This window comes from Sceloporus occidentalis, unplaced genomic scaffold, assembly GCF_023333645.1.
Source record: "Sceloporus occidentalis isolate IW3139 unplaced genomic scaffold, rSceOcc1.0.p SCAF_2, whole genome shotgun sequence".
Lineage (NCBI taxonomy): Eukaryota > Metazoa > Chordata > Lepidosauria > Squamata > Phrynosomatidae > Sceloporus > Sceloporus occidentalis.
Window position 1 is genome coordinate 65268732 of NW_028316982.1, and position 15005 is coordinate 65283736.

The 15005-nt window shown below is 41.1% G+C and overlaps 1 protein-coding gene across 1 annotated transcript in view; it reads left to right on the plus strand.

Annotated features, from left to right (window-relative positions):
* SORCS3 (sortilin related VPS10 domain containing receptor 3) overlaps positions 1-15005 on the plus strand; it is a 654782-nt gene that overhangs the window by 557049 nt on the left and 82728 nt on the right. Inside the window, exons 15-16 of the mRNA XM_089508329.1 lie at positions 1233-1350; positions 3084-3217. Coding sequence (XP_089364455.1) covers positions 1233-1350; positions 3084-3217 — 252 coding nt within the window. The remainder of the gene's footprint in view (positions 1-1232; positions 1351-3083; positions 3218-15005) is intronic.

Sequence of the window (15005 nt, forward strand, 5' to 3'; positions counted from 1 at the left end):
CATACATGCTGAAGCTTGTGGTGCAATCTGTTAAAGAAAATGAGATGCATTTCATTATATGTTCATATTTGGGGAAAAATTGAGAACTAAAGAGTTCTCAGTTATCGGGTATGTGCATTGAAAAATATCTGCTTTGAATATGCAATTGAAATGTGGAATCTGTGATTTTTATGGTTTATTTCTAATGGTGTGGATCCTATGATAAGTCACTTGAGTTACTTGATGGGGTTTAATAGAAAGAAAGTTTTCTTTTCCTTCCTAGAGCCACCTGCATTTTTTGTACAGTATAGACTGCATGCTTATAGGTGCTAAGGAATGGAAGAACTGCTCTGAATCATACTCCAGATCAAATGTTTCCTTTGAAGATTTGTTTTTTGTGGACATAAGTAATTTCGTCTTCTCCACTCCAGTTCCCTGTGCCTAATGCTTGATCAGAATGGAGCCCTGACCCTCTTGAAGGCCTGGATAGACAGTTTGGGAGAAAGGTGGCTGAATGAATGAAGTGTAATCATCAATGGCTTCAGGAGGGCATATGTGATGAGAAACATTACCTCCATAAACATCTGAAACTTTTCCTAGAATGCTAATCAAGATGTTTTAGTTGCAGTTTAAGTATTATTAATTTTTAAAAATTGTTAGCCAATAGTGTTGGGAAGATAGAATATTGATGTTCCCAACAATAGTGACAGAGTAACACCAGTGACAGGAAACCTTGTCTCTTCACTTTTTCAAACTGTGGAGATACCGAGAAGCAGGATATTGTCTCATTGGCGCATTACAGACGGCCCAGAAGGGGCAGTCTCATGCCGCTGCCGGTTGCAGCATCCGGGAACTGCAGCAGCCAAACGGCGCGGTTCCCGGACGCTGCAAAGAAGGAGCGCGATTTTCACGCTCCTTCTTGCGGCCCAGAAGAGATGCCGCAAGTGCTGAAGCGTGCACTCGTGGCGTCACTTCCGCTGTGCGACGTGCGGACACAGAGCGTCTGCTACATCAACAGGTGAGGGGCAAGGCGCATCCGGAAGCGCCGCCCCTCGCGCATAATGATGGCACGATGATGGTGCCTCATGGGCCCGTCTGTAATGCGCCCAAGTTTCTGGAACCAAATGGTCCATATGAATGTTGTGTTCAAGGAATATTTTGTGGACTGGTTAATTGCATCTCTCTCTTTCATCCTCTCTGTCTGTCTCTCCCTCTTTCTTTTGCCTCTTCTTCTTTTCCTTATCCATGCTCAGGATTTTTGGCCATCTCAGTCTCCGCTCTGAGTGGCAACTCATAAAAGTAGATTACAAATCCATCTTTAGCCGGAAATGTACCAAAGATGACTTCCAGACATGGCATCTTCATAACCAGGTATTACTGTGTGGAATGATTCCTTTTAATTCCTTTTTCTCATTAAGGCCAGTCCAAAGCCCTTTGCTTCCTTAGGTGAAGGACAAGTTGGAACCCTACCCTAGTTCTCAGACAAAGCCTACTCAACTAGTAGTTAACTCTTGTTTGACTCTTCACCACTAGCAATGCGAGAGCATTCTTCAACTATACCTGGGGCAGTTTAGGGGAGCTGAGATAAATTATTTTATATACATAGCCATTTTCTCTAACTGAGAAAACCAGGAGGTTGTCACTCATGTTCCCTAGCATCTGAAATGTAAAACAGTTGCTTCTGTTCGGATAATGGTACAGTTAGCTCTGCTCCAAAGAAATAGTTGAATTATGATTAGAGTGAAAAACACACTGCAGAAATAATCCAATTTGAGACTGTTTTAACTGCTGTGGCTCAGTGCTAGGGAATCCTGGGAATTGTAGTTTATTGTGACACCAGAGCTCTCTCACAGAGAAGGCTAAATGTTTCACCAAACTACATTTCCCAGAATTCCCTAGCATTGAGCCAGGGCAGTTAAAACAGTCTCAAACTGGTGGTGAAGTGGTTAATTGCCTGTACTGCAGCCACTCACTCAAAACCACAAGGTTGTGAGATCAATACCAGCAAAAGGGCTCAAGCTCAACTCAGGCTTGCATTCTTCCAAGGTTGCTAAAATGAGTACCCAGATTGTTGGGGGCAATAAGCTAACACTTTGTAAACTGCTTAGGGAGTGCTGAAGTGCACTGATAAGCAGTATAGAAATGTACTTGCTATTGCTATTGCTGTCAAACTGGATTATTTCTGCAGTGTTTTTGACATATGTTTCTAGCTTTGAGTGCTGTCACAAGAAATTAACCCAAATCATTTGATTTTTTTTCACACTGAAAGATGGGTAGTAGGATAACCAGAACAAGAGAAAGTATAAACAAAAGTTAACAGGAAAGCAGCAACCAGTGATTAGTCACCATAGTGCCAAAAGAGCAACATATGTATGCTTTAATCTTCAGGTTTTCAATGATACTGTTCAGGTAATAAAAGATGTACAGCTGTACAAAAGGTTGAACAAGAAGGAATTATGGATACACAGAGAAGAAAGAATACTTGGAATATTTGCAGTCTCCACTTGTATAAACACTAATTTTGTTTAACCACAGTGTAGCTCGTATAACTTGATAAATAATAAGATTTTCTTGGAACTGAATTATAATTAAGGCACAGGGATAAGTCTTAATCTGATTGATGGCTTGGTGTTTAAATAAGGAAGCTATCATTTTGAAGTCCATAACAAGCTACAAAATATGTTGTCAAGGATTATCTGGGGTTGCTTTTTGTCCTGGCCTGCAAACTGTCATGAGAGAAGAGGTTATCAGAAAATATGCAGAGTATTTTTTCAAGCTTCAGCAAATCTTATAATTGATGTTGTTTTATAATTCCCATATAATTTTGGAAATTGCTATTTAGCTATCAAACTGTAAATATAAGGTATCAGTGTATATTTTCTCCTTTTGTTTTGTTTTGTTTTATTTTATCACTTTCAGAAAATGAGGTTTGTACAAATAAATGATAGAAAGGCATACAATGACTGATAACTCACTTTTTAAATGATCTAGTAGTCAAGTTCTCTGTAAAGATTAAGAACCTGCACCTCTCTTACAAAAAGAGATGCATAAGGTTCATTGATCTTCACTTCTTTACTCTAACTCACCATTCTTCTGCATCAAAGGGTGAACCTTGTGTCATGGGAGAAAGGAAGATCTATAAGAAGCGTAAGGCAGGGGCATGGTGCTCACTGACTAGAGACTATTCAAGAACAGTTGTCTCTGAACCTTGCATCTGTGCTGAATGGGACTTTGAATGGTAAGTCAAATTGTCCTTTACAACCTTTTCTTAGAATTCTTCTTGTGCTTTGTATACTCACTTCCAAAGCTGATATAGAATAACATAATGTTGCTCTCCTTTAACCATTCTACCACCAAAGTGTTATGGAGCAAGAGTGATGGAAAGATCCTGTCTACATGATTCCACTATAATAATATGATTTCTCTTTGCCTTCACTGTTCCCTTATTTTAATGTGGAGAACGCATGTATTGATAGGAGCCCTTTTTCATATAGGACTCAGGATGTATCCATTTCTCCTGACAGCAACACTACAAGATAGGTTTTAATATGAGATGAATCACTTTAAAGAGTGATTTATTTCTTCTTGGGCAAATTCTATGTGCTAAAAACTTCATAACACTGTTTGTCCATAAATTTCTAAAATAAAAGTTGGAATTTATAGTGTAAGGGGAGCACTGCTTGACCATACCAAAGACCTATCTACTCCAGCATACTGCTCTCATACTGGCCAACTAAATGTCTATGGGAATGCCATAAACACAAGGTATGAGTGCTGAATTTCATCCCACTAGTGGCCTTTAGTAACTTGTTTTAGAGGTGGGTTGCCTGTCACTAGGAGTAATATACAGTGGGCCCTTATCTGCTGTTGTTTGGTTTCAGGATCCCCCATGGATACTAAAATCTATGGATGCTCAAGTTCTCTTATATACATTGGCATAGTAAAATGGTGTCCCTTATATAAAATGACAAAGTCAAGGTTTGCTTTTTGGCAGTGTGTGTGTGTGTGTGTGTGTGTGTGTGATATTTCAAGCAGTGGATGGCTGAATCAATGGATACAGAATTCATGGATATGGGGAGGCGACTCTATAACCATCATGACTAATAATAAACTATTTGACTAATACCCCTCCAAAGTCTTAGATTAGCACAACCATTACTATGTTTTGTGGACATGAATTACATTGTTTAACTATGTGCTGTGTGAAGCACTGTCTACTCTGAATTTCCTATCATTCCCAGATGATCTTTCCTCTTACTATTTAAGAGGCAGGGGGTGGGAAGACTTTTCATATTCACTTTCTCCATATCATGTAGTATTTCATACATCTCAGTGTGCTTTTTTTCTGAACTGAATAGTCCAGAAATTTCCTAGTGGGGAGGGGAAGGTACTTTGGTCCCTTGTACATTTTGGTTTCCCTTTTCTGACCTTTTTCTAGTACTACAAATTGTTTCTGAGTTGTAATGACCAGATATGTACACAGTATTCTATGTGATTACATCATAGAACTGTATAGGGTTTTTCTAAATCAGTTCTTACCATTATAATCCCCGATACGGAATGTGAGCATAATTCCACACATTTCCTAATGAGATCTACACTTTTCATTCCAGCTGCATTCTGAGTTGATATTTTCCTACTGAGCTACCCACTGCAGTCCGAAGCCCCCTTTTCTAGTCAATCATTGCCACATCAGTCCACATCAGTGTATGAAATATGAATACTTTGCCTCATGTGAATCAATTTAGAGTTGTTTACACTGAACTGTATTTGCTATTTTAAATACATTTCACCCAGTTCAGAGGTATATATTTAAAACTCTTGACCATCCATTATTGTTTTTACCATCTTGAATAATCTGGTGTTACCAGAAAAGTTGGCTGCCTCACTTTTCATCTTAGCTCCAAGTCATTTATAAATATATTATCAACTAAATAACCAACTAAAAACAAAACCAAAAAATCCTCCATCCAAATTGGCCCCAAGGTAGAATGTAGAGAAATCTTACTACAGTACTTATCCATTTCCATTGTGAGAACTATTTATTTATTCCCATTTCCCCCTCTGCTTTCTTTTATTAGTTTCATGAGATTGTTCATGAACTTGTTAGTTCAGGCTGACAGTTTCTGCCCTATGTCTTTTGTAGTAAGACAATTGCAAAGAAATCATCCAGCTTCTCTGTAATATCCTTTAATTATTTTTTAATTTAATATTTTTAGTATTAAAGTGGTCCCCCGGGTTACGAAATTAATTCGTTCCGCTGCCGCTTTCGTAACCCGGAAGGCTTTCGCAAGCCGAATTGCCATAGGCGCTAATGGGGAAAAGCCGCGATTTGGTGCGAAATAGCGCCGAAAAGCACCAAAAGTTTTTTCGTAACCCGAAAAAACTTTCGTAACGTGGAACAGTTTTTTTAATAGGATTTTTTTCGTAACCCGGAAATTTCGTAAGGCGGCGCATTCGTATCCCGGGGTACCACTGTATACCTCTTGAAATTCTGATCTGGATTATTTATTGCTTCTTTGCATCTCTTTTGGTGCAAGCTTTTGTTTTTATTGTTCTGACTCACTCTGTTTGGACATGACTTCAAGATCCTGACATCGTTTTAAAAAAGTTTCCTTGAAACTGTTAACTACATAGATGACCTCTTGGGTTTCTTTGTGTGTGGCTTATATTCTGATTGAACTTTTCTTACAGTGATTTGAGCAATCAACAAGCAATTTGGAGAAATTTGACTCTCTTGAGTTTCCTTTCTACTTCAAGTTTCCTCTTTTGAAGTTAAATGTGACTATGCTGAACATCTCTGGCAATTTTCCATTTACTTATAATTAAGATTGATGACACTTTGGGCACAGTTTCCAATCAGTTGAAAGACACATCTTAACTTATAAGTGTATCACCATGTAGGACTGAGCCAGGTCACCTCCTGTCTAGTTTGTACCATGGAAAACTCATGCCCAAAATGCATGGGCCAAAACAGCAGCCTCTGGCTGCTTTGGGGGCATGGCATTTAGATAACACATGCCCCAAAAGTGGCTGGAAGCTGCACCGAGGCCGCACTAATGTGGCAAGAGCTGGATATTTTAGGAGTTGATTAAATCCGCTCCTGCCAGCAGCTGCTTGAGATTACACTGGTGGTTGGCTTTGGAAGCAAGTCATGTAGTCACTATGGTATTGGCACAATTAGGGCTGCAATAACCAGAGGCCACTCCGTCTGGGCCGTGTGCTTCAGCCTTCAGTCATCTGGGGCATCATGACATGTTATCTCTTTCTTATGATTCGAACATGCATTTATCCAGTCGAGTGGTTCCCAAACGTTGCTCCTCCAGGTGTTTTAGACGTCAACTCCCAGAAGTCCCACTAAGCTTTACCAGCTGTCAGGAATTCTGGGAGCTGAGGTCCAAAACATCTGGAGGGCCAAAGCTTAGAAACAACTGAATTAGTGTGTGTTAGACCAATTTGGGTCAATCATAAATACAGTTGTCTCTTTAGATTCGTTGCCTTCCCACTCACGGTCTTGAATTTCTGCAAACATGAAGCCAAGAGGGACAAAATGGCACATGTGCCTGTGGCACATATGCAGGGCTGCACGCAGGAGTGCACCATCATTATTTTCGGTAGGGGCTTGAATATTTGTGGTTTTTCGATTTGCAGGGGGAGGGGGTCCTTCCTGCGAATCGGGAAGGACAACTGTACAACACTTTCTCCTTGAATGTCTTCCTAAATTCCTTCTACATGAGAAGTTGACATTAACTTTAACATATTAAGTTACTTTTGATTTCTAGTACTGGTCTCTCAGGGAGAGGAGAATAAAAATTGACGGTGTCTTCCCCATTTGAAATTTTTGGTTTGTTTGACTCTGTCCTCTCTGTCATTACTCCTAATTCTCCCATGCTTTTCTTTACAATATGGTTTATATTCAGAGACAAACATATCCCACTAGGTCTTTTCATTCTACCAAGTTACCATTACACCCAATATATATCTTAAAACAAGCTGCTCCCCACCAGCAGTAGTTGGTGGTCTCCTTGTCAGAAATGGTGAGTCTAAACTGGATTTTAGTCCAAATTTCACACCAGGTATTCAAGGAGCTGAATCTCTTCTGGGACTAGGGTTTAGATAAGTCCTCCAATATATTCATTAAAAGCTAGAGCAGACTCACTGTCTCACTAACATGGAAGTCACCAGCTGCTTTTATGCCCAACTCTCCTGTCTTTAGTTAGAAGCTTCTGGCATTAGCATAGAAACACATATACATAATGTTCCTCTACAAGTGTTCCTTTTGTGTGCATTTCCTGCTGTGGTTCTTTTATCACTGACTGACTGTTATATTCTTTATGCTTTTTTGTTTTTTACATTTCCCTTGTGAATGAAAAACACTTTCACCCTCATCCCTTACAGATGAGTCATCCCGAACAGGGTGTTTCACGGTTCATTCCAGGTTTCCTTAAGGGTGACATTCAAAGCAAGCTATTAAGTTTTAAGTGCTAATGGGCTGGCTCCATTCTTGGTCCAGGGGAAGTCTTTCCTGTTCATAGACTTATTCCAAAGTTATCTTTAGTGCCTGATAAATTACCTTCATTCTTTATTCACATATTGAGACCACTAAGTTTAGTTGGCCCTACATATGTGGCAGATAGAATTTTAGAGAAAGCTATTTTGGAGATCCTGGCAGTCATCCTGTCACTTATCAACCTAAATTGGGTTCCCAGAGCTTCAACAGCTACATTTCCCTATGTGATTGGTATTGATTTGTGTCAAAGTTACTGATTCCACTCCCTCAGCACTACCATATTCTCTAGATGACACATGACACCTGCAGCCCTCCTATTAGGCAGTCCATATGTAGTATGGACTACATACCCATCCCAAATCTAGTGGCCTATATGTTTAATGATCCATTTGGGTACTACCAGGAAACTTCTTGCTACTGGATACACACGGAGAAGAGACGGTTAAGAGGTGATATAATAGCCCTGTTTAAATATTAGAAGAGATGTTATATTGAGGATGGAGCAAGCTTGTTTTCTGCTGCTCCAGATAATAGGACCCAGAACAATGGATGCAAGTGACAGGAAAAGAGATTCCAGCTCAACATTAGGAGGAACTTCCTGACAGTGAGAGCTGTTCAACAGTGGAACACACTTCCTGAGAGAGTGATGGAGTCTCCTTCCTTGGAGGACTTTAAACAGAAGCTGGATGGCCATCTGTCAGAGAAGCTTTGAGAATACCTGCATGGCAGTTGGTTGGACTGGATGGCCCTTGTGGTCTCTTCCAATTCTATGATTCAGCACATAAGGCTATTTGTTCATCCCTCAAGGAATGGTTCCCTGCAGGCCCCTCTTGGTTGATGGCATACTTCCCAGAAACCCTCATTCTTTGTGGTGGAAAATGAGGTCTTACACTTTGAATGAATTGACATTCCCAAAGCTTTGCAACTATGACCCCAAGGGACCACAATTGTTTTCTCAGAGTGAAGAGCTTAGTGCACTGAAAACACATCCAAAATCCCAGTGCAGTAGACAGATATTCATACGTGAGACACTGTACAATACATTAGATAGCCTTGCATCCCTGAGTGCCGTTTACCTTTATAGCTGTTTTTTAATTGGAAATGTTTATCTATGTTGTTTATCAACATTGAGGAAGAGTCAGCTGCCCTGATCTCTTCAACCAGCTGCTGAACTTCGTATTAATTTGGTGCTTTGCCAATCCAGGTGAGATGCTTTTTTAAGCTGGGACAAGCCTAATGTCTTAGGGCTTTCTTTAGGGGCTTAGAAAATCATGAAAGTACAATACGTAAATATATATCACATTACATAAAATCATAATTACTTTGGTACATTGCCTACAGCCTGTACATACCTCAGAAATTACTGGATCAGGAATTCTCAAACTATCCTCCCCCACAAAAAAGCTAGAGTAGAAGTCATTGAAGTCTTGAATGAGGAGGTAGACTTCTTCTGTCAGGGTAAAATCTTTCAAGTTTTCCAACAGTCCCTTTTCCTTTAGCCCTGATCCATCTATGGTCCAAAACACACTGCAGAGATAATCTAGTTTGAGGCCGCTTTAACTACCTTGGCTCAGTGCAAGGGAATCCTGGCAATTGTACAGTTGTCCCTGGGTATTCATGGTGGATCCATTCTGGACCCCCTCACGGATACCAAAATGCATGAATAATCAAGTCTCATTGTTCTTCCTCCGGGGCTTAGCTTTGCCTAAGGGGCTGGGAGGGGGCCGTCCTTCAGTTGGGCGGCAGTCTGTGCCCCTCATTTTGGGCTCGGCCAGGCAGCAAGGCCCCCCCTTGGCCCTCAATTGGCTGCAGCAGAGGGAGCGGGATGTATGCATTCCAGGCCCCAAGCGCTGCCAGGAAGGCTAGTTCCCATGGAGGCAGGTGCATGTTACAGGCCCTGACAGCGCCCATGTCCTGCTTTACTCCCTCCCAGTGCCTCCTGGGAAACCAAGTCACCGGACCCAAGAGGGCAGGGGGGGAGTCAGGGGGTCTTGCTGCCAGGCTGAGCCCAAAACAAGGGACTCAGACTGGCGTGGCTGTATGCATACACCACCATTGGGGACAGCATGTACTTTCCATCCGTGAGTGATTGAAACCGCAAATGACTATCTGCAGATACTGAGGGACAACTGTAGTTTATTGTGGCACCACACCAGAGGTCTCAGACAGAGAAGGCTAAATGTCTCACAAAACTACAGTTCCCAGAATAACCTAGTATTGTGCCAGGGCGGTTTAAGCAGTCTCAAACTGGATTATTTCTGCAGTGTGTTTTAGACCAAGGTGTCTTTGAATGTTGTCTATTTTTTCTATAACCTGTTTACAAGATAGATGAAACACACACACACACACAACTTCAGCCTTTGCTTACATGTTCTTCTTATCCAATAAATGGTTTCAGAGTCTCTGGTCAGAAATGTTCAAACTTTGGCGCGTTACAGACCGCCCCTTTGGGGCGGCCTGTAGGCGCACCTTCCCCCGCCGGATCGGGGCCTCAGTGGCTAGAGCGGCAGCCGCTGAGGCTCCGATCCGCCGCTTTCCAGGCTGCGGGGAAGCAGCAAAAGGCCCCTTCCCCGCAGCCTGGAAAGGGGTGTCCTTGGGGCTTCAAGCCCCAAGGACACCCCGCGGCGGCGGGGAGAAGTAGAAAGGGGCCGTTTGGCCCCTTTCTCCTTTGGTCCGCTGGGCACAGCTGTCTGAAGGCTGCGCCCAGCGGACCAAACCAGGAAGGAGCTCCGAAACGGAGCTCCTTCCGGGGTTGTGGAAAGGGCGCCCTAGGCACCCTGCCGCGACCCCAATATGTCACAACCGTGCTGCCTCGTTTGGAGGCGGCGCGGCCGTGACATATCGATGGCGGTGGCCGTGTAGAACGGCCGCTGCCATTTTGTACGTGCGCAGTGCGCATTAGAGTTAGGGCGGTGCGGAAGCACCACCCCGTCTTAACCCTAGTACGCGCTCTGCACGTACTTTTAAGCCCATCTGTAATGGGCCTTTGTTTCGAAATATCTATGCAGATGATATAGGTAATGTATTATAATTATGATTTCATGTAATAAGCTTTAGAGTGCACATGCATGGCAAAATGGCCAAAATCTAAAATTCAGGAAGCCCTCTCCATGAAACAGAATAAAATAAAAAATAAAAGGCTCACTAATGAAATAAGTTTGGCTATTTCAGTACCTCAAATCAGAGACAACTTCATTATATTTATGTTTTCCCCCTTTTGTACTACTCTTCTAGTAAGGCCATTCCATGTGTCATATTTTTCCTTCTTCAGAGGACTGGTTTTGTGAACTGTTTATCCCATGGCAGATCTCAAAGATTGGGGAGATGGTGAACATAGGGAAAAATAGGACTACAACTACCAGGTTCCTCCTGCAAGCCAAATCACTGGCTGTATCCCAGCTTTTCCAAGTTTTGCTATGGGGACTAAAATCAAGACAACTCCTAAGAGGAGAACAGACATGTAATCACACACTAGCAGAAAATAATCTTATTAAAATGCTTACTTGAAGTTTTCTTGCCTTTGTTCTTTATTTACCCTTGTCAAGTAAGCTTTTTCAAGCAAGCTAGAGCAGCAGCTGGACTTGGTAATTTTTCTAACATACAAACCCTGGGGCTTTCAAACGTGAAGGTGGGCAGCATGTGTATTTTTAATATACATTTACCAGAAGTTAATGAACGAGGCTACAGCCTTTGGGGCATATAGCAATGTTGTCTTTAATATTATTTAATATTAATGCAGTTCTTTCTTTCTTTTGGGCAACATGTGGCTCTTCCTGAACATTTTTAATTACCAACCCACTAGCAGGCATATTTTAAATATGCAGGGCTGGCCTGCTGAGCATGATTAAATTTGAACATCAAGACAAAAAGCATTAGGGAATCTTTGATCCTCTTTAAGCTGTTCAGAAATGTTGGCCTCTGAAGAATAATGGGATTCATCCAGGGTCATGGGACATGCTCTACCCCATTATGCCACTTTTCTTAATCCTCTGGAGACATGGTAAGCTCATAAACAACAGTCAGTGGGTTTTGTTATATTCACTCTCATGACATCATGTCTGACATTGCTGTGTGAGGTACTCCAGGATCCCTTGTTATTTCAAGTTGCTTTCAACATAAATAAAATGAGGTTAAATTCTTCCTTACATTACTTTTTCCATCATGGCTCAGCTGTCACAGAGTACTGCTATGACTTTGACCATGTCCAAACATCTTGTGTAATTGCATACTAGATCTGTATTATTGCAGTTCAGGGATCTTTAGGAGATTATTCATTCTAAGAAGGTGTTTCTTCTTACAGCCATTTCAGACAGTATTTTCTATATGCAGTTGTGTGGAAAATAATGTGGACATCTTGCTTGTCCAAGGCTGACAGCTTGACAAAGGGCAGCAGAAGAGATCACAGAAGTGGTTTCAGCTTTGTCCATGCAATTTGCAAACACTGAGAACATGAAACAGTTTTCAAATGATTCTGTACCAGAGTACACAATCACACATAGAAAGGAATAATGGTTTGTTTATGTCAGTTGGGATTTAGCTGGCTCAGGATTAACTGCCCCCCACCAGAGCTTGAAACAGTTACATTTATGAGCCAAGGACTCCCAAAGTCTCCTAGCCAGCATGACCCAGTCACTTTTCAAACTTCTGTTTTTCTTCCATCAATTCATCCATCACTTTATTTATACATCTTGTCTTTCTTCTAGACTGGGACTCAAGGCAGCTTACCAAAAGGCAGAAAAAAGCAATAAAACACAGGCAGTTAAAGACACAAATTAAGATTAAAGCAATATTAAATCATCATCATCCCTGTGGATCAAGGCAGGGATAAATAATAACAGAATTAAAACTATTTAAAACCTTACTTTAAAATAAAGATTAAAAAGAGAGCATCACTGGGATGAGCATTTATTAAATTTCCAAAGGCTCGTGGGAGAAGGACAACAAAGGAACCATCCTAGCCTTCCTAGAGAGGGTGTTCCAAATCATCCATTGGAAGGATAACTTGTGGAGTAATTCTAATCTTTCACATAAGGCTGGTCAGGGCAATAGGAATGAATGAGTGGGAAGAAGGGTCTTTGCTCTGACACTGGACAGCAGCACTGCCAGTGGGGTGATAGTTCCATCCCAAAGGCTCCTGGTAGAGTTAGTGAAAGCATCCTAGGCATAGATCTGCTATAGGGAGTCAAACAGGCCAAGCCCAAGGTGGTCTTGCATCCACTTGGTTGAAAACTCTCTTGATTCTCTGGCATGCCTTAGCCTTTCATGAAGCCATCCTGAAGCTTGTATAGTGAACAACTTGCCCATTGGTTTTGATGGGTGTGAGGATGTAGGAAAGGGGGGATATAAAAGAGCCACTGGCTGCATTGAGCCAGTAGGAATTTGAGAGTAGAAGATTACTGTCTAAATCCTCCCTCTGTGCTCTGCCCAGATAACTCCATCCTCCTAAGGATTCAGATAGACTTGAATATGTTGTGATTAGTTATTGAGACATTCACACACACACCCCAAAAAGTGCATGCAAGTCACATCCTCAGTGTCCCCTTGCTGTACAATGTTTGAAATTGAATTCTTAGTATGCTTGGAAGAAAGCATTTTTAAAGCCATCTACATGTTCCTGCATACACCAGTTCTTCAGCTCTTTTAATGCATTGTTTGAAAATCTGAATAGGGCTATTGAAGTACTGTTTAGTCAGATACTGGTAATTCATTCCTTCATGATTTATTTGGGCACTAATATTGCCATTTTATAATTTCCTGAGAATTTGAAATAAATGCCTATAATAAAGTCTAAAGTTCCCATAAGACAACTACTTTGGATTAATGTTCTTTTTCTGGAAACATATGGAATCCATACTATGGACTTCAAGTTCATTCTGTTTTCACATTACTTTATTTCTGGAGATTTGTTTCTTTGTAAGGGACCTTGAAACTGTAGTACATGCACTGGTAACATCATGACTCGATTTCTGTAATGTGCTCTACAGGGGGCTACCCTTGTGCTTAGTTTGGAAGCTTCAGTTAGTACAGAATATGGCAGCCAGGCTGGTCACCAGAAAATCTAAGAGTGACCACATAACACCTATTTTAAAATCACTCCACTGGCTGCCTATTGGCTTCCAGGCACAGTACTAGGTTTTGGTTATCACCTTTAAAACCCTACATGGCTTGTGTCCAACCTATCTAAGGGATTGCCTACTTCCGTATAATCCACCCTGCACACTCAGGTCCTCTAGGAGGAACATATTGCAGCCAAAAAAGACCAGACTGGCTGCTACCTCCCAGAGGACATTCTCCACGACTGCTCCCAGATTGTGGAATGACTTGCAGGAAGAGATCCATCAAATCACCAACCTGGATAGCTTCAAAAAAGCTATTAAGACAGATCTCTTCCAGCAGGCCTTTCTGGAATAGTTTTCACCCAGCATGAAAGAACCCCCACATATACTGCATATTTTATATTATACCGCTACTTGTCTGTTGTTATTGGTTTTGACAGTTTACTTAATTGAGTGATTTTAATAGTAATATGTTTAATTCTTTTTTAAGGGGTGTGTGTGTTATGATATATTGTGTTGTGTATCAGATGTTTTTATATTGTAAGCTGCTCTGATTGCCTTATGGTAGAAGAGTGGGATATAAATAAAAGTTTTATTTATTTATTTTTATTTATATGATAACCTAGCCTGCCCCCTGCCCCCCACTCCTTTTTGCCATGGCTTTTTGCCATGGCTATAGTAAAGAATATAATATAAAAAGAATGGACTGAATCATATTTCTTACTGAGGAAAGATGCTTCCATCAATTCCTTACTGTTGAGAAGAAATCAGGTAAAATGGGGCCAGGTGATATACCATTCAGGCATCAGCCAGGTGTCAAGTACATCTCCACCACCCATAAGCCAATGCCAGATGCTCGGACTGCTTTCTGCACTGACCTGATACTTCTTCATCCTTATGATCCCATGCAGCTATGCTGCAGGACTTTTCCTCCATCAGCACTGAATCATGGTCAATTAAAAAATATGTAGGAAAACAGAAGATTAAATGGTGAAAATATTATATTTACCTCTTTACTACTAAAATTTGCCCTGTTAAAAACAAGCTGTGCCATGATTCATCATTCTTGTTTCCTAATGAAACATTTTTGTGCTCTTTGGCATGTAGCAAAGAGGCAGCAAGTTCCACTTAGTTGCTAAAATAACTTTCTTTCTAATGAAAGCCTTGCCTGATGAAGAAGCCACTGAAGCTTTAAAAACTTGCAACCTGTGTACTGTGCATTTTGATTGGTCCAATACAGGTATCACTCTTTTGTGTATTTGTGATAGTATTTGATTTTCTTTGTAATTCTTTAAGCAGTCTCAAAAACCATGGGCTGAGAAGGACTGATCAGTTTCTCTCCACCCAATTTAACTTACATGGTTATTCAGAGAATAAAATCTATTCTGATTTCCTTGGGAAAATGACAGTGTCATCCATCAAGCTCCATATATTCAAGAATTTTTTTTAAATTCCCCTAG